The 25,352-nt window shown below is 44.1% G+C and overlaps 1 protein-coding gene across 1 annotated transcript; it reads right to left on the bottom strand.

Moving 5' to 3' along the window:
• Window positions 1–938: 938 nt before the first annotated feature.
• On the bottom strand, window positions 939–25,122 carry PGM2 (phosphoglucomutase 2). Its single transcript, XM_033061173.1, has 14 exons — window positions 25,027–25,122; window positions 18,834–19,001; window positions 17,893–17,999; window positions 15,411–15,495; window positions 14,146–14,229; window positions 12,160–12,353; window positions 10,877–11,066; window positions 10,119–10,216; window positions 7,476–7,656; window positions 7,264–7,357; window positions 6,076–6,205; window positions 3,399–3,588; window positions 2,658–2,791; window positions 939–1,333 (listed from the first exon to the last, which is right to left on the bottom strand). The coding sequence occupies exons 1-14, from the start codon at window positions 25,096–25,098 to the stop codon at window positions 1,231–1,233; spliced, it is 1,830 nt and encodes a 609-aa protein (XP_032917064.1). The 5' UTR covers window positions 25,099–25,122; the 3' UTR covers window positions 939–1,230.
• Window positions 25,123–25,352: the final 230 nt, after the last annotated feature.

The following is a 25,352-nucleotide window of genomic DNA, read 5'->3' on the forward strand; positions in this document are numbered from 1 at the left end:
TATTAATTCCTTCTGGTGGGGCATAATTCACTCAACTACACTGACTTGAAAGACAGCTGTCATGTCTTAGAAGGTGTCATAAACCACCAAAGAGCCCTGAAGCATCCCCAGACTCATTTCTGAGGCCTCTCACCACAGGACTCCACATTATCTGCAGTGGTACATCAGACTGTGTAAAACTTTTTCTCCTTCCACTCCCTCAGGGCTGCCTCCTTGTACCCTGTACAACTGCTGCAATCTTCAAGTTGCACTGAAAATAACAAGCACAGAGGACTTGATTTCTGGGAGGATAATCAAGCTCAGAAGTTCTGCGTTTATAAGAAGTATGTAGCTATGGTTGTGACTATCACTGCTATACTACTATCCAAAGCAAGTACTGAAAATGCAGAGAAGCACCGTATTAAAGTCAACTAACACCCTCCAAAAAACTCTCTCAGGCTTTGCAAGCACGGACAAGAACATGCAATGAAATGGAAACTTCTGCTCTAAATTAAGCATGCAGAATTATGCACCAAGTCATGGCAGCAAACAGTGTGAGAGGTTCCAAAACTGGGTTATGCATTGAACTAATTATGTTTAGTTCAGTGAAGCAACAAAAAGGTGTTGTCTGTAGATATATTATCTTAATATTTCATGGCATTCAAAGACAGTTTAGTACACTTTGTATCTCCAGTCTGGAATATGATATATAGTCCCACAGCAAATAGATATTCAACAAGTTTGCAGTGAGTTTCTTGTTTATTTGGGCCAAAATCCCTAAGAAAGATCACTACTTCTGAATCATCTGTCCCAAGTTCGTCAAAGTCTCACTTTAAATACTTCCTGTTAACAGAAGAACTTGCTTTGCAAATCTAAACCTAGACAAAGTTGCATAGTGTTATCAGATTATATGCACAAAAAAGAAATAAGTCACCACAAAACAGGCTGTTTTTCAGATATCAGAATATTACTTATATTTAATTAAAACATGTTTTGATTGAAATACATTTGTAGTCAACTTTTAGTTCATAAAGCCTTTCATTCAACTGATTGGGTTTTTTTGGTCCATTAAAGGTAAAGGTACTTTCCTTCCAAAATAAGATACTAGAGCCAAGAGTACTCAAAAAAACTCTTAAAATCAGAAGTCTTTGTAGTCAGAGTTCTCAGATGTTTGGTCCTAAAAAACTTTGACTTCTTAAATAATGCACTTCTAATGCTGCAAAAGCCAATCAAGGTAGTAATTTTGCTATTTTACTCAGTCTTTCGTTGAAGTTTGTTTTTTTCTGGTTGAAAGAAGTGTTTTTCAAGAGCGTTGACCAATTCATCTAGCTCTTTCTTCAGCTGTTCAACATCACTGGAAAACAAAAATCACACAAACACAAACAGTGAAACAACAGAAAAGCCAAAATATGTATTTTTAGTACGAGGAATTTTAAAATCTGTTACATTGCTTTAGACAAACATTATCTATTAATGATAGAAGTGTATATATTTGATTTCTTATGGCAATACACTGATGTTCACTTTCAACTGATATGCATGAAGACTATGAAGAACCATAACCTCACAATGTAATCTTTAGTAGAATGGCCAATTTGAGTTTAGAAGATCTTCTATTACTAAATGTAAGTGATTAGAAGTGTACAGTAATTTCATGACTATAAGGCGCACCCTTTTGACTAAAAGTTTCCCCGGAACCCGGAAGTGCGCCTTATAGTCTGGTGCGCCTTATCTGATGGACAAAGTTAAAAAAATTTGCCAGGTGGAGGCAGGGCGGAGTGGCGGTGGGCACGCCCCGGCCCCGTGGAGGCGGAGCTGCCCCTCCAGAGGCACGCCCTGGCCCCATGCAGGCAGAGCCGCCCCTCCAGAGGCATGCCCCGGCTCCGTGGAGGCGGCACGGCCCCGTGGAGGCAGTACGGAGGGGTGGCGGCCATACCCTGGCCCCACCAGATACAGGTGGGCCTGGGGGCCTGCGGTACTGCCCCTGCCGGGTGGAGGCGGACCCGGGGGCCCATGGCTGCCAGGTTGAGGCGGGGCCTTGGCCAGAAACCATGCGGGGGGAGCTGGAAGCGGAGCCTCGCTGCAAAAAAAAAGTGCACTCTATAGTCCGGTGCACCTTATCTGATCTACAAAGTTGCGAATTTTGCCAACTCCCGGGGGGTGCGCCTTACAGTCCGGTGCGCCTTATGGTCGTGAAATTACTGTAATTTTTATACTTGTAACAGTATTCTTAGATGACTTTTCATCTGTAAAAAAGTCATTTTATAATAGTGACTTCGAGTTAAAAATTATATATCTTTAAGACTGTATGATTTCCAAGGCTACCAGTTAAGAATATAATCACCAAACATAAATGGATTCAAAACATATTAGAACACTTCATATTTGATTAAATAATTTAAAAGCAACTATGTATGTAAAAAAGGGGTGAAAATATTTGCATTTATTTAAGGCAGAATGTTTTTCTGATATTGTTTCCACTGAATGCAAAACTGAGTTCAAAGAAATTTCAGTGACAAGAATGTGTCAACAAACTTTGCAGAGTTGAAGCTTTATACAAACACATTTACTAAAAATTACTTTAGTAATATAATTTTATCGTGAAGAGCTCTTATTTCACTAAAACAATATGAAAAAGATTCTTATTACACCAAATGTCCTGCTATAAGTGACAGTACCTGTTTCCAGGGGGGGCACAAAGTTCAGAATAGTATTTGATCTTTGGTTCTGTCCCACTGGTTCTCATTGTCGCCACTCCTCCATTAGCAAAAGTGAATGTTATCATTTGGCTGCTTTTACTAGTAGGAAGTATCTAGAAATATTAAGAATATATTTTTTAAACTTGGAAAGAGACTATATATAAACCCATGACTTGATGTTAGATAATATGACAAAAGCATTAGCTAAAATGATAGTTTAGTTCGGTTTTTTCCAACATTGTGGTCTTGAGACCACGAGGACAACCTTGCCCTCAGTCTGGAATCTGGTAGAACTGCATCACTGCTAGGTAGCTCATTTCAAATCTAGACAATTCTTTTACTGCTAATAGGAGTTGAGCTGTCATGGCATTTCCCAGGAGGAAAAGAAATGGAGACTGTGGAAAAATATAGCCACATCTTAATAGACGGTTTAACTTGCACTCAGAAGAAAACAATGCAGATTGCTGTAGCAAGGCAGCAAGATCCTCCTACCACCCTTCACAAACTGTGATCTTGGACAGAAAAATACACCACAAAACCTAACAAAAAACCCAACAACCCCTTGGCTTCACTTCCTCTCACCAAGACATAACAATCCTCACCAATCTAACTTATTATATGACTCAGTATGTAAATATGTTTAGTGTTTTTCCACAGAATGTTTTAGGTATGTGTGTATATATCACATATGATTTACATGTAATTTAGAAAAATACTTACAGCCTTTTGATCTGGCTGGCTGCTGTCATACCCAGTAGTTAGATCCCTTATTCCAGAAACTTTAAATCTACCACAAGATTTTGGGTATGTGTTTTTTCCATCAAAATTTCTAAGGTTGTCAAAAAGCTGTTGAATAACTTTAGGATCATGGCAGATGAAATATGAAGCTTTGGTAATATGGAAGCCATATCTGTGAAGACACAATATTAGTGAATCCAAGAAGCAATGTTCTAAGAGCTGTACACCAGACACATTATATAACCTTCCAAAAAGCAACACTCTGTGCTCATGCTCACCCAACTGTTCACACCCTTAAAATTTTGAAAAGGTCTAAACAGTTTAATTATCCCATTTTACATACGTCAAAGAAACTTCTGTGCAGATGCCTTTTATTTTTAATGATGAAAACTGAGAAAGTTTACAGCAAAACCAGAAGAAAAAAAGTTACCATTATTGCCTTAAAGAGCTGTAACCACAATAGGAAGGGAAGAGATTACATCTAATAGCTTCAAGTGGATTCCAGCTGACCTTTTCTAAGTAAAACAAATTCTAGACTGGTTTTTCCAATCACACTTCATTAAAGTGTTTCTACTCTCCCATTAAAAGTGTTTTTATGCAAGCAAACTATTCTAAATGTTGTCTCTACCTCACCTGCTGCTGCCAGGTAATGTGATGCATCAAAGACAAATGACCTGGTAACATTGACTTTTCAAAATGGCATGTTGTTGAAAACCATACGAGCCTGGACTCAGCTCTTTTCAAACGAGCTCTTTCTACAGATCAAGACTTATATCCTTGATGGCCGTGAAAATCTGAGGGCCAGAATCTTCATTAGTTCTAGGATGCTCATGCTAGAAATCTGAATGCCTTCTTAAATATGGTCATGTTTATGTCCTAAATGGACATCTTAAAGGTTAATAGTAGTTAAATTAGTATTTAGAATTCAGTAAGGGAATTAACAAAACCTATCCTGTATCCAAAAGAAGAGCCTACTAGGACTATGTCCTTTCCCTGATCTGCATTTACTTCGAGTCAGATTCCCCTTCTACGTTTCCAAAGTACAAAATAGTTTCTTCTGCTTCAGCTGTAACTCACAAGGCAAATCTTAGCAAAAAGTAAAATAGTAAGATGTAGAAAACTGCAACTCTATATTAGCCAAAACCAAAACAATGTACAAAACAATCCCCCAAAACAAAACAAGAACCCTCTTTCCAGCTCATTATCAGACAACAATTAATAGGGGAGATTTGTATCCTTCCCTTTATCTGTAGCTTTGCCACAAAGAGTGACTATGTGCAGTGACATCTCACAGGTTGCTTTTATGCTAAAGAAGCTCTGAATCCTCTTCAGTGGCTTTGTAAACATCAACACTGTGGCACAGCTCAATTCCACTCAAATACTGTGAGGTGAACCTGAAGTAGTGTTTACTGTATTAGTATTTAAAAAAATAATTTAAAAACCTCAAGTCAGAGGTTGACTGTTCAATTCTTGAATATGCACTTCCAGCTAGTAGCATTTAAGGAAATTCTCACATCAGATGCTGTATTTGCCAATCTAGGTATGAACTCCTCCTTCCTGCTTTTATATCAGACCATTTATCTACGTAGTGTAAGCAAGTCTTTGCCACTTGATTCCTTCCTAAAGAGACAGTGAAACAAGCATGGCTAGTGCTGCACACAAATGAAAACTCAGGATTGACAAAACAAGCAGCACGAAGGCTGGAGTTTTCCATGAGCCTCTTTGCAGGTTCCACACTCCCTTGTCACTGTCTACAAGACACGAAGAGCTGGACAGTATCAAATAGCTGTGCTGCTCCCTGCTTTAAACCAAGTAACCCAAAACCTCCACAAAAACCACTCCTTGCCCCATGAAATCCAATATTTATCTTTGCTATTGATTTACTTGAGCCCATTAAAAAAGAACAAAAGAAAAAGTAATGCCTCATATTAAAAGCTCTCAGAGGAATACCTGGCTGTATATAGCCAAGAGTAATGACCAGTCACAGCACTTCTGCATGATCAGCTCAAATCTCATTAATCAGGAGCAGAAAGGGAAAAGAACAACCAAAACTCAACAACAATAATATATCAAAAAAAGGACAGACCAATACAATAAAAAGCCTATCTTTAGAGCCAACTAGAATGAATTTAATCATAAGTAGCTCTGCAATGACAGAAGCAAATTGGCTTCCATGCATAACATAAATAAACCAGAGCTTCTCAGACCCATTCTGCCATCAGTATTTTTGTGTATTTGGCTCATTTAAGCAGCAAGAAGCACTATAATCTCTACAGCTCAGCAATAAATCTGGCCAAAAAACCTGCCCAATCTTCTGTCAAAAGACCCAAGTGCAGAACTTCCCAAAAGGAAAAAAAAAGCCTTTCAGACAAGTGAAGAAAAACACCACAGCAATCTCATTAACTAACAGGGAATTAGTAAGGTAGTTATTATTATATTTAAAATACCTTAAAGTAACACAAAATGAAGTCATAAATATATTCATGTCCACAAGGCAGGAACACTTTCTGGAAGATTACTGTTAGCACAGAATTGTCTTAATAGTAAAACAATCCACATTTTATTTCTTTATAAAATATAGGTTGCAATTGAGATCCTATTAACCCCAGCATGTGAAATTGAGAAAATCTGAAAAACAAAAAATTAAAATTGTACTCACTCATCATAGACAGCTTTCAGCTGCTGAGACAAAGACAAATTCCTGGTTGCCAAAAAGCTGGCCATCTCCGCAGTTATAACAGCAGCACTGACACCATCTTTGTCCAGAACAGCAGGACAGCACATATACCCTAAACAAGGAACATTAGATATAATTTGATACATTTTTAACAGGAAATAGGATGGGAAGGGAAGGTTAGCCAACATCTTTGGAAGGAGAAATTCAGATTACCAGAGTACAGACATTTTAGAGTCAAACCAAAAGTAGGAAAAAAGGTATCTTCTAATCAGTGGTAATTTTAATAAGCAAGGTATTTAATGGAATTTCAAAACAGAGATTTGTATCATATCTGTGCTACATGCTCTCAGGTCCTTAAGGAGCTTTCTAGAAAGGGAAATGCACACTGCAGGAACAATCCAAGTATAGCATTGTCTCAAATGTGATTACCTTATACAGTAGTGCCAGGTAACACTGATAATTATCTGTGAAATTAGTCCCATTTTCTCTGGTTTTCAGGTACTGAGATACTTAAATAGCATTACAGCTTTACAATTTCCTCTTCATGAATTCTTAACTTTCATTTGTATCTTTCAACCATGGCTTTCCAGTTTGCAAATATAATTTGGAGTAGTTTTTACTTTATTTTATTCACATTTACACTGAGCTTAAGCCTGACAGGTAAAAATCTCAACTTCCAGTCTGAAAAACATGTTTGTTTCTTCTTTTAAAAATAGTTTATGCAGAATTTGTCGTCCAGTTTGCCACTGCAGATACATATTCCCAGCTCAGAAACTTCATGCTAAGCAAAGATACAGAGTTTTAACCTCTACTACCAATTAGCCAAATTGATAGTTATCTGTTATTCACTGGAAATACACACATTGTATTGAGGTTTTGCTTTTTTTTTTTTTTCATTTTACATTATTACTGAGACACAGTGCACTGTCATAGGTTGCCCAGAGAAATTGTAGAATATCCTTCCCTGGAGATATTCAAGAGCCACCTGGCCCAATCCTGTGTAATGCGCCCTAGGATGCCCTGCTAGAGGAAGAAGGTTGGACCAAATGAGCTCCAGCAGTCCCTTCCAACCTTACCCATTCTGTGATTCTCTGCAATTCCATCACTTTTTGCAGTAGTTCTATTTCCACTGTTTTGCAAGATATGAAAACATAACATTCTGTCTCATACCTATAGCCTCTTCAAATGCAAAAAGAACAGCTTTCCCCTGGTCCATGAGCTGTTTGGCACGGTTGCCCATCCACTTGAAACCTGTCAGTGTTTCCTACAGCAGTGAGGAGAAATCAAAGGCATTCAAAAGAAAAGTAATGTTATACAAGCATATGACACTTTGTAGGAAACGTTAAAAAAGAACATTGAATAATGTGTAATATGCTGCTTACCTCAAAGTGAAAACCTTCCTTTAGTGCAATTGCTCTCAGGATTTTGGAAGAAACAGTACTGGATAACATGTAGACATCTTTAATGGCACGAGTATCTCTACTGTTATTTTTCCAGCAAGTGAAGATCCACCAGCCTAAAAGAGCTCCTAGTTCATTTCCAGAAAACACTTTCCATTCACCACTAGAGGCAAAAAAATATTAGAAAGTACATGAAATGAAAGGATAATACAGTGGGGGAAAAAATCTATTGGTTCTTCCATAAATGAATATTAACAAATAAACCACTGCCTTGGAATTGCAAGTAACAATGACAGGGTATCGTGTGCATAATGAACAAACACAAACATTCCTCCCCCAAAGCATTCTGAAATTGTCACCTTTCTTCTCTGTCATGCACATAAACTTCTGCAGTTTCCCAAAGATGAAACAGTGATGTTTCCAACATATTTGAATTAAAACAAAAATGTTCAGCATATGAATTATAAACACAGTGATTAAGACAGGCACAGAGACACAAAAATATAGTTGTCAAGTAATCAGTACTTTTAGTCGACCTAGTGACAAATACTTTTAATTTAATCACAAATACATCAATTAGTCATTGGGAAGATTAGAAAAAAAATCTTAAATGGGTTTAAAAGATTAATACTGATGTGTTGCTAGAACAGGGAAAAAATGAAGAAAGACAAATGTCAGAATTGTCAAAAAAAACCCTCCCAGTCACAAAAGGGGACAGAGACACTTCCAAACTGACAAAACCAAGACCTACAGGAACAGTACCTGTTGTGAAAGAGAAGCAGACTCAGTCTCCTGCATTTATTGATGCCAACAGGCACAAAGCAATGCACAGCGGTAACTTAGTTTAAGAGTGTTGAGAGAGTGTGCTCTAGCAGGAGGTTCTGTCAAAGAAGAAGTACAGATACTGTAGAAGCCTATATTAATATTGGATTAGTGTATGAAAAGCTACAGAAGAAGTCTGAGAAGACACAGGACTGGAAGTTAGGAGACAGCTAAGACTGGCTAAACAACGAGTATAGAGGTAGCAGAATGAGAGCACCACACTCTCACTGGTAATGGATACAATAAATATTTATTGTAATGATACCCCTCTTCAAGTTTCTGGTAGCTCAAAGTTTTCTGACAAAAAGCATGAGTGATTTTGCATTCTTGTTTTAACCCATCATAATTAGCATAATCTGAAACTTTTTATACCTTTTCCTCAAAGCTGAATTGCCAACTCAGGCCGGCACAGACCAAAACCACTGAAATATGAACCAACTAACACCGTCCAAGACACAGTAGAGTGTCCACACAAGACCCTTCTTCAAAGGCAGAGAAACCTCCTTAGCTCATGCTGTGAGGCTAATGAGTTCAAACGCACCCCCAAACCCCAAAGAAAATATTGCCACTTTCAAAGCAACTATAGCTTTTTTGCTTATCTGCTGAGCAAAACAGGTATTTGCACTGTCTGCTTTTACTGGACTTCAGAAATTTGTCTAATTAATACAGATTCAACTACCTAATTTATCCACAACCACTGAGGACATCTAGCAGATGCCCATATCATCCCTTGAGTACCAAAGACTGTTGTCATAATTTTACATCCCTCTTCTGGCTCTCATGCACAGGGAATTCATAGATGCTGGCCCAGTAGCAGATTTTTTTTTCTGCTCTCTCTAAGCTGAAAACCTGGAAGCTTTTTTTTACTAAGGATCTACGGTTTATAACTGCTCAGATTAGTTTCTGCTTTATCAAGATAGATAAAGGAGAAACACCACTATTTGTAGATATGACACCAAGTGCTTGAACTTCAGAGCTTTCTTTTACTCATTTGATAAAACCTCAATACAGAAATGCAAATAACTGTAGAAGCACAGGACATCAGAGGGCATGAAATAAGGGGACAGTCATATTTAGTCAGAACTACAGGTTACATTTCACAAATACGAACAATTTATTATAAGCTCTTGACTGAGCAAGTTTACCTTTTGTGATCCCTTTCTTTGACTGGGTATGCAAAGATAAATTAATGCAAATACAGGTGGTTCTTGAGGGGAGAGTATGAATGACAACACCGAGAAGTACTAAACTGTGAAAAACCTTAAGGTGAAATGCAAATACGTAACATTATGTAGAGAAGTGGGAAACTGAGCAAGAGAAGCACAAATCATCTAATGATCAGTAAAATGTTTGGTTCAATAAGATTTGAGAAAGAAGAGACTCATACTAAAGAGCATTATCTGGGAACTATACAGATTCTCCTGAATCCAAGTTACTGTTTAATAAACCTAGAATGAAAAAATGTTTATTAGTCTTACATGAGAAAAATCTAACTGAAAACCTGCCTTTGAAAAGGTATAGCACAATAACAATTCACATGCATCTGTGCATGCCTAAACTACAGCGAGTGTCAACTATTTAGTCAGGTTTCTGTACACTAATACTGATCATGATTTCAAATCTTTTCATATGCCCTTACTGTGGTCTGCTTCATACAGTCTTCTTATATTTCTGTGTGTTTTCAATCCAGAAAATTATTACTGTGACTATTCTTCCTCTGCAATACAAGTAGCAAGAATTCTCCAAATGAGTCTAACTTAGGGAATAAAAAATGTCAACGGTTTGCATTACTTATTACCATACCTCTCTTGTTTCTCTGCCACTGCCAGTCGATCAGCATCAGGATCATTTGCTAAAATGATTCTTGCCCCATCTTTTTCAGCCAAAGCAAAAGACAACGTCTGGAAAAGTGGCAAGCAGGACCAGATGAGCATTAATATTCCCAAATAATACTTTCACTTTCTTTATAGGTTTTAAGTAATTTTCCCAATTTATTTAATCTCAAACACACAAAATCATTATGTGTCTCTCAAAAAACCCAAAAACTTGTAGCCTGGCAGCAGAAGAACGTAATCAGGACATTTAACTTTACCTACATCATTCCACTTCTGTAGTCTAACTAAAAAGCTGTGTAGATTTAATGGGATCCTTCAATAATAAAGTGTAACAGAAATAGTAGCAGAAACTCTAACCACCTGTCAGGACTTCTCCTGCCCCCTTCTGGTGTTGTCAGAACAAAAGAGTAGAAGCCTTCTAAAAATAACTGAGAAGATTTTTATTATTTTATTTTTTAAAATTAACTATCACTTTCTCCCATGTGCAGATCCTGTCCATTCTGTTTGAGAGCACAGAACAAAGTAGTCAAAAGTTATAGCTGATTGCTACCTGGTTCAAAGAGGGTTATGTCAATGAAAAGATACCGCCTAACTCTCCACTAAATGTAAGGATATGAAACAGATTAAAAATAGACCTTCTACCAATATCTACAGCTGTGACTTCTGGCAAAAAGAAAAACACTGAAAGACATCACAACTATTAAAAAAAAAGCCAAACCTATTTACCAGAACACCTTTGCCTTCTTCAGGGTTTGGATACTTCACTGTGGGAAAGTCTGGATCAGGATCTTTCTGCTCCGGAACAGCAAAAGGAGGGCTAAGGTCAAATGCCTTGAATGCCAGCTGCACAAATTTATGTCCTACGCCATGCACAGAAGTATGAACAAATTTCAGGTTTGTTTCCTTGTTTATGTTCCTGAAAGAAAACAGGTTAACAGTAAACTTGGACATGGAAGACTGTTCTGCAGAAAACTGACTATGTTTGGAAATAGATACAACTCAGTATTCTATATCACTGCTAAAATTATGAATTAAAGGAGGTCAGGTTTTAAAAGCAATTATTTGAAAACTGGCTTAGCCTAATTTTTCAACAATATGAGTCACTCTTGGCATCCAATATCCTGGTATGTGCAAATCACTGGAGTAAGAAAGACAGTACACTATACACATCCCAAAGAAGGTGAACGAAAAACAAATATAACTGACTAAAGAGACTCTTCATCCCCAACTCTAGCATTTAAACCACCCCCAAAGACTGTGAACACAGTGAGTCAACAGCAGCCTGCCCCATTTGAGCACACTCATTTTTAAGTAAAAAGCATTGGGCATACCTAAAATCATGCAAACTCCTAAGGAGACATTTAATTCCAATTGTGAAAAAGCAGTGAAATAGCCCCAGTTTTCTAGTAACTCCTGACTGTTTTTAGCAAGAGTAAAAACATGGTTATTGGTGGTTAAAATTTCTGCATAAAATAAGCAGATCAAAAAGGTTGATACTCATCTACTACATACATCAATTCTAACTGTTAATCACTAAGAGAAACAGGCACTTCATTTTGCTGAGTGAAGATTTTACTGAGCAAGTGATAGGAGTAGGCTGTTGTAAGGCACCCAAGGCTACCAGGAGCACAAGCAAGGCTAGAATGACAGAGCAAGACCTTCTTCATCCAGAACTGGCTTAACAGCCTGGCTCACCATCTCTCTTAGAGTCTTGTTTAAGACTGGTGGGCTGTCCATGCCAGCTCACCTCCAGCAGCCATGAAAATACAGGGAGACATCATCAGAAATTTGCTCACTTTGCGGGGTTAGACTTCTGCCAGGACAGCTTTATGAACTGGCTTACCACACCACCACACAACTTCCAGTGCTACCACAAAAGATGACAAAAAACACAGGCAGAACCGGGTCATGGCAGGATTGTGGCCACCCTCACTTCCATCAATTTAAACTGTCCTGCTAACATGCTAGATGGAATATCCTGTATTCTTTAAGGAATTAACATGAGTCACCTGTAAAAGCACTGTTTCTGTATGTCTTTGAAATACTCCTTATTGACCATGGCATATGGATCATGAAGTAGTGGGCTGCTGTCAATCAGTTTGTCATCCCAAGCCTGAGGCCACGGCTCTTGGTTCTCCTCAATAGCCTGAGAAATTCCTTTGTCATGAGGGGAAATGATCTGAGCACCGTTTTCCCAGTAAACCTAAATAAAAAATAGCTAAGTGAGTATTTGATCATCAATCTTAGAAGATAGTTTTGTCATGCTTTTTGTTGGTTAAGGTGCAGTACATTCACTAGAGTATTACAGTAAATTAGGCTTAGGTATACCCAAAGTATTCTGTTCATATTCTCAGTGTTTCTTCTCACATCCCATTTTTATTATATTAAAAAAGGCAGTTTAATTTTATCAAAAGATATCAAGATTCATAATTAAACACAAAACAAGGCCCAGTCATTTACTGAGAAAACTTCCATTTTTGTATTTTGGAAACAGTCTGTATATGACTGCCCAGATACTGAATGACTGATGCACAGGCAACTCAGATGTATTTTTTTCAGTGGATAGTATATTACAATGGCACCCTGCTTTCTAGAGCAAATATTTTAATTATTAGTTTAACATGATAGTAGCTTTAAATGCATAGAAGAGATAAGAGAGATAGAGAGACAAGCAATTACAGTAGTTTCACGAATACAAGCCGCACGGATTATAAGCCGCACCCCCGGTGCCTCGACAATGTTGCTGTCTTTGTCAATAGATAAGCCGCACCCGGAATATTAGCCGCACTTTCGTTCGTCGCGAGAATCCGTGCGCAGCTTTCACAAATTGGCCCATTAGTAACAGGATCGCGGCATAGCGGGCTTTACTGGCTCGGGGCGGGGCCAGGCAGGCTCGGCCCGCTCATGGTTGCTGACGGGGCCGGCCGGGTGGTGCTGCAGCCGCCGCCGGGCTCACTGGCCCCCCTCTCCCGTCAGCACCGCCCCGCCGCTGCGTTAACGTAGTCGCCCTGCCGGCGGGTCAGGCACTGCCGCCGCTGGCAGGCATGCCGGCCGCGTCGCCGCTGCGTTAACGTAGTCGCCCTGCCGGCGGGCCAGGCACTGCCGCCGCTGGCAGGCATGCCGGCCGCGTCGCCGCTGCGTTAACGTAGTCGCTCTGCCGGAGGGCCAGCCACTGCCGCCGCTGGCAGGCATGCCGGCCGCATCGCCGCTGCGTTAACGTAGTTGCCCTGCTGGCGGGCCAGGCACTGCCGCCGCTGGCAGGCATGCCGGCCGTGTCGCCGCTGTGTTAACGTAGTCGCCCTGCCAGCGGGCCAGGCACTGCCGCCGCTGGCAGGCATGCCGGCCGCCTTGCCGCTGCGTTCACGTACTCGCCCTGCCGGCGGGCCAGCCGCTGCCGCCGCCGCCGGGCTCGCCGGCCATCCCCTCCCATCTGCACCGCCGCCGCGTTTCCTCGCCCTGACCGGCACTGCAGGCCCCCGCACCGCCGGGCTCCCCCACGCTGCTGGCCCTGATTCTGCTGGGCTTCCCCCGCTGCCAGGCAGCCCCACCCGCCGGCCTTCCTGCTTCTGCCATGCTCCCCTGCACTGCTAGCCCCAGTTCTCCCGGGCTCCCCCGCCCTGCTGGCCCGGGCTCTGCCGCCCCCCCTGCCCCGCCCTGCTGGCTCAGGCTCAGCCGCCCGCCCCCCACACTGCTGGCCCCGCCTCTGCCAGGCTTTCCCACCTCAGCCGGGGCCGGCCGGGCTCCAGCTTGGCTTGGGGCTGCCGCGGGCTCTCACTTCCGTGTTGGCAGCTTTTAGAATTTTGTTAATGTATTAGCCGCCCCGGAATATTGGCCGCACTTCCGGGTTTCCACCAAAATTTTGGTCAAATTGGTGCGGCTTGTATTCGTGAAATTACTGTAATTTAGTCAACACCATGGTAGGAACTATACACAATTGCATTAGTTTCTCTACATGAAAAAAAAAACAAAGCCAGAAAATAGATCACTTAGAATACCTTATAACCATTGTCTTGTTTGGGATTATGGGAAGCAGTAACCATAATTCCAGCACAAAGCTTCAGATGAGTTACTGTATATGGCTGTAACAAGAGAAAGTTACTTGAAGTAGAGTGTGCAACATATTATATATTATTTCTTCTCATGCATATATAAAACTTTCATAGTGCTGAACCAAAAGAAAATCAAGATGTGATTCCTACCCACTGACTTCCTAAAGGAGAAGCTAAACAGTACTTGCTCCATGTGGCACAACTTCAGCCCTCATTTTTGCCTGTGCATTTTTCCATTTCTATGTTATTAAAGTTGTTCCAGATGCTTTGTGAATCTCTAGCGTAGTGTATTTCCAGAAGGAAGCCAGATGCACGTGTTGCCTACTGTAGAATGCCTTGAGGTACCCGAGGCATTAGAGGGTGCCAAGTCTGCTGGGGTAATGACAGAAGTCAGCATGGGGCAGAGAACTGCAGCTCAAGGAGCCTTATCCACAGTGTCTTTTGGGAGCAGCCTGGGGAGCAACTACTCCACCAGGGTTCAGAAGATAATTGTTTTGGAGAGAGCTCTTATAAATTAGCTCAAAACAGATGGACTGAATTAAAGCATTGTTCATGAACATAGGTCTAGTCTGTGTTTACTCCCAGCTCTTTATTTAACAATGAAATGCAATCAATTGCAGTTCTTGCAATTCCACTTGAAGCTCACTATTAAGAATTTAACCCTAAATCTACAAAAAAATGTATCAGTATAAGAATGCTATGTAGAAAGTCTGTGTTCCGTTTGCAATGCTCACTGGAGCAACTGGCATGGGGAAAAATTACTGCTTTTAGCACAAGGGCCAAGAGCAGGGCTTTTTTGTATTGCTCTGGAGACACCTGGTGTTCTGACGGGGGCATTGTGGACACAATCCAACAACCCTTCTGGCAAAACTTCACTGCACAATAGCAAACTTGTTATTTTGGATTCAATATCTGCCTTGCCCCTTCTCCCCTTAAAAAAAAAAAAAAAGGTAAAAATCCAGCCAAATGTGAGTATATGTTTCAGACTTCAGACTCCACAGAAATCTGCTGACATTCCACATTCTCCCTTCTCTTGCTATGGATGTTGTAAATTATATATAGATAAATAAGGACAAGACTCTCCGCAGGAAGAGCTTAAAAAGTAAGAACTGTGTAGTTATCCTTAATTTAAGTAACGCAAGGTATCTGACATAATTTGTGTATATTTAAAGCAGATAAAGTACATAGAAAGACATAAAAGAAAAACCTACCACAAAGGGAGTTGGTATTATATCAGAGAATAGATAAACTGGAACTCCCTGACTGATGAAGGTGTTGGCAGCAAGTCTTGCAAACCTAAACAGACAGAAAACATACCTAGTGAAATAGTAATTTTCTTACCAGTTAGCTTACTAGAATTCACAGCTTTCCCTCCTACCCTAATGCAATTACAAAATCCCAGCAACAAACACCAACACTTATCAATATATCTCAATTATTATACAGATCCAATTAAAATGTGTTCCCTCATTACAGTAATTTCACGACTATAAGGCGCACCCTTTTGACTAAATTTTTCCCCCGAACCCGGAAGTGCGCCTTATAGTCCGGTGCGCCTTATCTGATGGACAAAGTTGCGAAATTTGCCAAACCGGAAGTGTTAGCTGCAATGGGGGGGTGGTGCCACGGGAGTGCCGAGTCGCGAGGCGGGGGCGGGAGCGGGCGGCCACGGCCGGCAGGAGCCGCACGGGGAGGGAGGGAGCCAGCGCCGGCCCTGGCGGAACAAGAAGCCGGGCGGCGCCACGCCGGGCGCGGGGGGAACGAGAAGCCAGGCGGCGCCGGCCCGGGCGTGGGGGAAAGGAGAAGCCAGGTGGCCCTGGTCCAGGTGCGGAGGGAACAAGAAATGCGGGCCCGCAACAGCCCCGAGCAGAGCCCGCCCGGCGGCGGCATCGGAGCAGTGGCGGCGAAGCCCCTGCGGCTGCCGAATAGCAGCGCCGGCCGAGTCCCTGCAGCCCCCGAAAAGCTGTGGCAGCAGAGCCCCTGCGGCTGCTGAAAAGTGGTGGCAGCAAAGCAGCGGCAGCGGAGCCCCTGCGGCTGCCGAAAAGCGGCGGCGGCAAAGCAGCGGCAGCGGAGCCCCTGCGGCTGCCGAAAAGCAGCGGCGGCAAAGCAGCGGAGCCCCTGCAGCCACCAAAAAGCGGTGGCGGCCGAGCCCTTGAGGCCACCGAATCGCGGCAGCAGCCGAGCCCCGAAAAGTGGCAACAAGTGGCGCAGCCCCGGGGAAGCAGAGAGAAGCGGTGTGGCCGGCGGCGGCGGCCGCGGGGAAGCCAGGACACAGCGCGGCCATGCAGTGGAAGCTGTGAACCATGCCAGCTGGTGCCAGGGGCGGGCGGAGTGCCGGGGCCCGCTGCACGGGGAGGGTGCCTGGGGTTGCGTTTAAAGGCTACACCGATCTTTGAAAAATGTTTGCAAATTGAGCACCTGCCGGTAATTTGTTACTTTGTTGCACGCTGCACGGCTCCTCGCTGCAAAAAAAAAAGTGCGCCTTATAGTCCGGTGCGCCTTATCTGATCTACAAAGTTGTGAAATGTGCCGGCTACCGGGGGGAGGTGCGCCTTACAGTCCGGGGCACCTTATGGTCGTGAAATTACAGTAGTTTCACAAATACAAGCCGCACGGAGTATAAGCCGCACTTCCGGTGCGTCGACAATGTTGATGTCTTTGTCAATAAATAAGCCGCACCCCGAATATTAGCTGCACTTTTGTTCGTAGCGAGAATCCGTGTGCAACTTTCACAAATTTGCCAATTAGTAACAGGATCGTGGCATAGCGGGGTTTACTGGCTCGGGGCGGGGCCAGGCAGGCTCAGCCCGCTCGTGGTTGCCAACGGGGCCGGGTGGCCCAGTTCAGCACTACAGCTCGGCGGGGCCACTCGGGGCTGGCCGGGCAGTGCCACCGCTGTCGCCGCCGTTGGGCTCGCTGGCCCCCCGCTCTCGTCTGCACCGCAGCCGCCGCGTTTGCTTGCCCTGCGGGCCATGCTGCTGCTGCCGGGCTCGCTGGCTCCCCTGCTGCTGCGTTTGCTTGCCCTGAGGGCGGTGCTGCCACCGCTGGGCTCGCTGGCCCCCCGCTCCCATCTGCACCGCCGCTGCCGCGTTTGCTCGCCCTGGTCGGTACTGCAGGCCCCCGCACCGCTGGGCTCCCCCACGCTGCTGGCCCCGGTTCTCCTGGGCTCCAGTGGACTGCTAGCCCCGCTTCTGCTGGGCTTCTCCCTGCCACCGGGCAGCCCCGCCCGCCGGGCTTCCTGCTTCTGCTATCCTCCCCTGCACTGCTAGCCCCGCTTCTGGTGGGCTCCTCCACCCTGCTGGCCCGGGCTCTGCCATCCGCCCCCCGCACTGCTGGCCCCGCCTCTGCCAGGCTTTCCCACCTCTGCTGGGGCCGGCCGGGCTCCAGCTTGGCTTGGGGCTGCTGCGGGCTCTCACTTCCGTGTTGGCAGCTTTTAGAATATTGTTCATATATTAGCCGGCCCCGAGTATTAGCCGCACTTCCAGATTTCCACCAAAATTTTGGTCAAATTGCTGCGGCTTATATTCGTGAAATTACTGTACTGTATTCCCAATAGGCAAAGCACAACTCTAAGAACTGCTTTGGCATTACCAGCATGTAAGAATACTGTAAATCCCACACATTAATTCACTTCACTGAAAGAAAATACAGTTGAAGTTGATATAAATACTAAATACAAAACCTAAGAAGTACCTTTTACTGCTACCTCCACTGGAAAGATGAGCACGAGCATCAAACCCAATCACAACTCCTCTCTTTTTCAGGTCACTGAAGTTCTTCTCAAGGTATCTGCAAAACCCCTAAAGACAACAACAAATCCACCTCATTAACCCAATCTTGATGTTTATCATCACGTTATGATAACTACTAAGATGCTGATGTCTTAAGAAGCTGAGCACACACAGCATCTCACTGAACTGTTCTGGGACTCAGCCTGTCCAGGACCAATAAATACCAAGAAATATCAGAAACTTTCAAATGAATACTGCAAACCTGGACAGCATTTAAGCACTTTTTAAAATATCAGCATCAATTCCAAAAAGGAACAGGTAACACAATTAGTCCAAATTGCAGGTTTTGAGAAATGATTCAGCTGTCTTAGGTCTCACATGAGGAAGAGATCAGCTGGCCAGCATTCCAGGTTTTTAACCAAATCTCACCCTTAACAATGACATCTCTTTAGCACGATACATCACCACTCCAGACTGCAGGTACACAGGGTTGTAGGTTTTTTCCTAAGTAGACCTACTTTAGGATCCATGTATATATACAGACCTTCACTGCCTTTATGTAAATCCATGTCCAGCACACACAAAGCTTAGCTAAACGTTGGCTGCCTTTGGGATATTTTGTAGTTGTTACAACAGCACTAACTGTTACACTTGAGCTTAATTGCAGCTGTATAAATTAAATTGCAAATCAAATACAGAAAGTAACTTCTTTTAAAGATTTAACAACTTCTCTCTGCTTGTTTTCAGAGATCAGCACTTTGTTAATAATTATAATTTAAATTGCTTCTGAAAACTGGAAGAGACAACTTGTACTCCATAGACTACTCATTTGCTTGCCATAAATGAAGCTTTTCCATTCATATACACAACCAGTTATGTGAGATAAAGTGCTGAACACAATACCTGGGTTGTCTGGATGATAGTCAAGTCATTCATGTGGGAAATCCCTGCTCCCATGGCAGCTCTGAGCCCTGCTGTGCCAAACTCCATCCGTGAGCCAAAGTATTTCTGCAGTTCTCCAGCATTTCCTTCCGCAAGCAATTGTTTCACTATTGCGTAAGTTTTAGGATTCTGTTGATACAAAATTCAGAAATTCTAAATTAAGTTTTGTTTGTTTTAACAGAACTGACTTTCTGTCCCAATCTCTGGGTTTCAGTAACAAAACGTGGCACAGAACTTCAAGAACACCAGAATTCCTGCTGTCTTCTTAATTTTAAATCAGTACAACCTCAAGTATTACTTACAGTAATTTCATGACTATAAGGCGCACCCTTTTGACTAAATTTTTCCCCCAAACCCAGAAGGGCACCTTATAGTCCGCTGCGCCTTATATAATGGACAAAGTTGCAACATTTGCCAAACCGGAAGTGCGAGCCGCAGTGGGGGGCGGTGCCACGGGAGCGCTGAGTTGTGACGGGGGGGCGGGAGCGGGCGGCCATGGCCGGCAGGAGCTGCAAGGGGAGGGAGGGAGCTGCCACCGGCCCCGGTCCGGGTGCAGGTGGAACAAGGAGCCGGGCGGCACTATGCCAGGCGCGGGGGTGGGGGGAATGAGAAGCTGGGCGGTGCCAGCCCTGGCCTGGGGGAAACGAGAAGTGTGAGCCCGCAACAGCCCCGAGCAGAGCCCGCCTGGCGGTGGCATCGGAACAGAGGCGGCGCAGCCCGGGCGGCCGCAGGAAAGAGGCGCTGGCAGCAAAGCCCCTGCGACCACCGAAAAGCAGCGCAGGCCGAGCCCCCACGGTCGCTGAAAAGCAGCGCTGGCCAAGCCCCTGCGGCCGTGGAGAAGCGGGGAGAAGCAGCGTGGCCACCACCGCGGGAAAGCGGTGAGAAGCGGCGTTGTGACCGCGAGCTGCGGGGAAGCAGCGACTAGCACCGCCCCCGCCAGCTGCGGGGAAGCCGGGACGCAGCACGGCCGTGTGGTGGGAGCCGGGAGCTGTGCCAGCCGGTGCCGGGGGCGGGCGGAGTGCCGAGGCCCGCTGCACGGGGAGGGCGCCTGGGGCTGCGTTTAAAGGCTCCACCAATCTTTGAAATATGTTTGCAAATTGAGCACCTGCCAGTAATTTGTTACTTTGTTGTGTGCCGCACGGTTCCTCGCCGCAAAAAAAAAGTGTGCCTTATAATGTGGTGCACCTTATGGTCGTGAAATTACTGTATTTTAGATTTATCTCCTTAAGTGAATATGCTACCTGAACAGCAACGTGTGTGTATATATATATGTATCTATATCTCGCACAATTTGTGATGTTAAAAGATTCCCAAGATGTCTACTTTAATGTTTTCTATTTTTAAAAACAAAACAAACAAAAAGTAGCACTTTGACAGTTCAGAGAATTTTTCCTCATAACAACACAAGAACTACACGAAACATTGAAGAAAGTTAGTTAAGCTAATTATTAAGAAACTTTCGTTATTTCTACAGCACTCTATGTAGAGTTTAAAACAAATTAAATCATAACCTTTTCCCAAGACTGGCTAGCATGAGAGGTAGTAGCAAAACTAAACAGACTGGGCAGAAGACAATTTCCAACACACTTGCAGGTAACACTTGTAAAAATAAGCGCAACCCCAGGATTAAAGCCTAGAAGCTACAGCCAAATTCTTAAATAAAATTACTCAAGAGCGGCATCAAAAAGGCCATGTCAGACCACTTGAGAACAGTGAGGAGTTTGTAACTTTCACTGCTTTTCTTGGTATATTGCTTTGACAAATTCTCTATTGTTAATTACTCTTTTTGTTTCCAGACTTAGGGAATTAGCAAAGTCCTGGATGCCTCAGCTTCTCAACAGAATAACATGAGACTTGTGAAGTTCAGTATTTGGTTCCTTGAGAACTGAGGAGCCAAGAGGACAGATGGCAGGTGGTAGGCTCCTGACAACAGGATCATCTGGAGAGGCAGCAGGTTACTAACTGCATGAGTACTTCACCTTACTCTGGAGTACAAAGTTTATCATTTCCAAAGGGACACAAACTTTGATTTCTAGGTAATTAAATTAACTCATAAAAGTCACAGACTTCACTATCTCCTGGATGACCTAGGTATGCTTACAGAAAGGGAAAGCATATCATTCTAGGCAAAAGAACAAAAATTAAATGTAAAACCATATCTCTTCTGCAGCTTCCGAAAACGCTGCAGAACATACAGAGTAGCAGGTATGTAAGTTTGCGTACAAAGGTATAAACATTCTGCACATCAAACTGAGACCAGAGTCAGGATTTCCTAACCACTGACCTGTGCATCCACTGCCACAGGACAAACAACATAGTTTAAATACATACCGAAAAAGCTAAAGAGCCTTTGGTGCTAATGAGCAAACTGCATCATGGAGAATAATTTAAATAATTAAAAAAAAGAAATCCGGTTTCTTGAGTGCAATAAACAATTAGGTACCCCAGAATTACTGATTTCCAGTGCAAAAATTACCAGTTTACCAGTCCAAGAATGTTGTAACTGACACTCCCTCATAGGCAGCTGGACACAATTATCTATTATTATTGAGTAATTACATTCTGTAAGAATAAACATAAGTCTGTGCTGTTATAGAATATGTAGGGCAGCATAACTGAGTTTAGGCTGTTTACAAGTTGACGTCAAGTTTTTGCTTTAACATCAGGCTTATGTCTCAAAGGTAAAGCCTGAGTGACACCATTTGCATCCAGTTTTGTACACTGCCTAGTCACCTTTTAACTCCTCTGTGTGAGCTTTGTGCACATGAGTCATCTCAATACTGAAATGGGCATGTTTTTAGGTAGATACTACACACATTTCTACAGGTGTTTGACAGACCAGAAGCTGTACAATAATTCCACGACTATAAGGCACACCCTTTTGACTAAAATTTTCCCCCGAACACGGAAGTGCGCTTTATAGTCCGGTATGCCTTATATGATGGACAAAGTTGCGAAATTTTCCAACGCGGAAGTGGGAGCTGCGAGCGGGGGTGGCACCGCGGGAGCGTCGAGCCACGTGGGGGTCAGGGAGCCGCCAGCCCCAGCCCAACAGGAGCAGGGTGGGGAGACAGGGGTGGGGCGAGGAGGCAGGGGAGGTCGGGGAGGCAGGAAGACAGCGGCCCCAGCCCAGCAGGACCGGGGAGGGTAGACAGGGAGCTGGTGGCCCCAGCCCAGCAGGAGCAGGGCGGGGGGCAGGAAGACAGCAGCCCCGGCCCAGCAGGAGCGGGGGTGGCGAGGCAGGGGCAGCGCGTGGGGAGGGAGGCGGGTGGCCCCGGCCGTCGCACAGGGAATGAGGGAGGGAGGGAGCCAGTGGCCACCCCAAGCCAACTCAGAAGTGCGAGTTGCAGCTGCTCCACAGCGGCCCTGAGCCGCCCCGGACTGCGGGCAGCCCCTGTTTACTAATTCGTTACTTTGTTGCGCGCGACGCAGCTCCTCACTGCAAAAAAAAGTGCGCCTTATAGTCTGGTGCACCTTATATGATCTACAAAGTCGCGAAATCTGCCGACTCCTGGGGGGTGTGCCTTATAGTCCCGTGCGCCTTATGGCCGTGAAATTACTGTAATGCCAATGCAGAAGCACATCAGGAGCATCCTGCAGCTCTAACAGCAAAGGAGCTTTTGTTTGCTGTTAGAGGAATTTCCCAGGTTTGGAATCTACTGTGAAACCAGCTTTTAAGTCTGGTAAAATGCACATGTCTAGGTGCTGCCCAAGTTCTAGGGAGTTTCAGCCCATATAGTTTTTCTAAGAAAACTTGGTTGCATTAATTTAGTTGGTCCCCACTGTCTGCCTCCACCCTACATCAAATAATGGTAAAAGCCATGCCAAGTCTGTTCAATATGGTAGAAAGATTTTTCCAGTAGTACTGTTTATAATTGTTTATGGTTATATTCTCCTAAGAATCTGCCTCTTTTTCTGTGTGTGTGTGAAGAATGTTATGATGCCATTGTACACAGCTAAGTAAAAAAAACCTAATCTTGGTTTCAGCTTTTTCTTCTGCTTAAACAAACTCTTCACAGCATCGCTACCAAAGAAGGATATGGTATCAGAAGGATGAAGTGCTGGATTTTCCTTTCTTATTGATTCTCTCAGGTTACACTTTTTCTGCTCTCAAATTAAACCAGATGTGAGTAGGGGAGTACCATTTTCTGTAAATACAGTAGCAGGTGATTTAATACCAAGTTAATATCCACTAGTGCAATTAGCTTGAACATCACCTGGGTAACACTCGAGTTATTTACTTAATCGACACTACATGAAGGCTTAAGGAGTTATCATCAGTAGGGGAGTCCCCACAGGGTTTTAGAGGAGACGAAAAACTTCTGACTTAATAGATTTTGTTTTTACTAAAACCAGAACCTTCCATTCATAATTCTATGACTGATAATAGAAAGAATGAAAAATATGGTATTACTGTAATGAACAGTGATTAAAACAGCTTAGTAACAAGCACAGTAATTGTCACGTAGGTAGAAACTTCCAGTTAGGTCAGCAGGGCCACCATCAGCCATAAAGGCTTGCTCTTGCAGACAATAATTTTCTAAGAAACATGGGGCTTATCATCATTAAATATTAACCTATCTCTGCATGTCAAAAAGGAAATTTTTTTTATATCAGAGTAAACGGACAAGGGTTATACCTGATTCTTCTGTTGCTCAATAGAAACATGCAACAGTTCCCTGTGAAATTTAAATACCTCATCATTTTTGAGCAATCAGCAATAGGTATTGCACACTAGTCAATTATTACTGAGTCAAAGATGCAAGTGTTAACAGAGGGCTAAACTTTCAAAAGTAAAGATGCTATAAGGGATACTGTATTAGATTTCCTGAGGATTTAACAAAATAATCAGAATAACCAGCTGAAAAGCAAATTATTACACAGAAGACAGGAATATAACTAATGCTGGTCAGGGAAGTTATGTAAATAAGAGGTTCTAAAACCAAACTATTTTCTCAAACTCAATTAAACTGGGACAAAAAGGCACAAAAGCTTATTGTCATTTGACCTGATGCATTAGCATTTCTGAAAAGAGGACTAGTTTGAAGGACTTAGCTCTATCATTAATAAAACCAGAACTGGGTAACTGGTCAGTTAAACAATTGACTGATCTTTAATGAAGAATCATGACAAGCTTGAAGTACTTCTAATGATGTCCTTCAGAACCTGGAAAGAATACTAAAAAAAGAATTATTATAGGTTTCCACTGATATTTTTGAAATAGCACATGCCTTACCAAACAGGTATGTGTGCTGCACAAAACTCAGAGAGCATTGTTGAGTGGCTCAGCCTGGGGAATCACTTTAGTGACTGAAAGGGGGCAATGACCAGCGTGTTCCAATACAGCCAAATGAACAAATTATATGAAGAGGACATAAAAAATTAAAACCAAATGTGCCAACAGAGGCCTGCATCTTAGTGGAATCTGCAGCACAAACCACTACATAACCACTCCCAGAACACCACTATGACAAGATGTATCTTTAGGTGTGTGGAAAACAGAAACACACAGAAGATTTTACTTCTGCGTTATAGTGTTGTTCAAAACCAAAACCAAAGATAAGTCCCAACACGAAGGGAAATAACACCTGAAAAAAACCAGGACTGACAGCCTCTGTACTTCCAAGTGGTTTTGAAGTGAGCCCACATGTCTTTTGGGATCAGTATTTTAGTAAAACAAAAATTTGAAGGTACCAGGAAGTTTTAAACACTGGTACCGCGGCAAAGTATGCTGGTCTTAACAACTTAAGTCTATCAACTGCCCTGCGAAGCGGTTCGGAAAATACAGGCCCTTTGGAAAAAGACGTTCAGTACTGCTAAAAGTCAGACCGAGAGAGTAGCCGGGGCGTTTTCTAAAGGGAAGCGGGGCTGCTGCGGCAGGTGCGGGAGCCGCAGCACCGGCCGGGGGCCCGCAGCCCCACCTGCACCAGTCCCACCTGCCCGGCCCCGCCGCGGGACGGGGGTTGGATGGAGGGGGAGGAGGGGAGAGCACCCCTTCGTCAGCGAGCTCTGAGAGCAGAGCCGAAGGAGCAAACGGGTGCTTCCACCGCACCCCAACCGGCACAATGCAACAGCCGCGCTTCCTGACCCTTCTCCAGCCCGCGCCCCCAGCGCCCCCCGCCCAGCCACCCTGGCCGGAGCCGCCGTCCCTCACCTTATCCCAGAGCAGCCACTGCTCGGCCGCGCAGCGGAGCGCGGCATCCGCCGCGGAGCCCCGCACTGCCATGCCGCTGCCCCCCAGCCGCCGCCGCTCCGCTCCCTCCCCGTCCGCTCCCTCCCTCTTCCGGAGCGCGCCCGCTCCGCCCCGCCGCCCGCCCGCCGGGCCGCCCCACCTCCGCCCCGCCCGGGCCGGGGCCGGGGGTCAGGGCCGTGCCGGGGCCACGGCCGGACAGGGTGGGCCCGCCTCCGCCCGCTCGGGGCCCTCGCTTAGAGCGGGAGGACAGTAATGTTTTCGTGGGCGCTGAATGCTGTCAGATGTTC

This window comes from Catharus ustulatus, chromosome 5, assembly GCF_009819885.2.
Source record: "Catharus ustulatus isolate bCatUst1 chromosome 5, bCatUst1.pri.v2, whole genome shotgun sequence".
Classification (NCBI taxonomy): Eukaryota; Metazoa; Chordata; class Aves; order Passeriformes; family Turdidae; genus Catharus; species Catharus ustulatus.

What these genes read in the sequence shown, in the direction of transcription:
- PGM2 (XM_033061173.1), bottom strand. Translation starts at nt 25,098, where the DNA reads ATGGCAGTGCGGGGCTCCGCGGCGGATGCCGCGCTCCGCTGCGCGGCC. An exon ending in CTATCATCCAGACAACCCAG is followed by an intron (nt 18,000 to 18,833) that starts GTATTGTGTTCA and finishes TGTTGTCTTTAG; the next exon opens with GGGTTTTGCAGATACCTTGA. An exon ending in AACAAGACAATGGTTATAAG is followed by an intron (nt 12,354 to 14,145) that starts GTATTCTAAGTG and finishes TTTTTTATTTAG; the next exon opens with GTTTACTGGGAAAACGGTGC.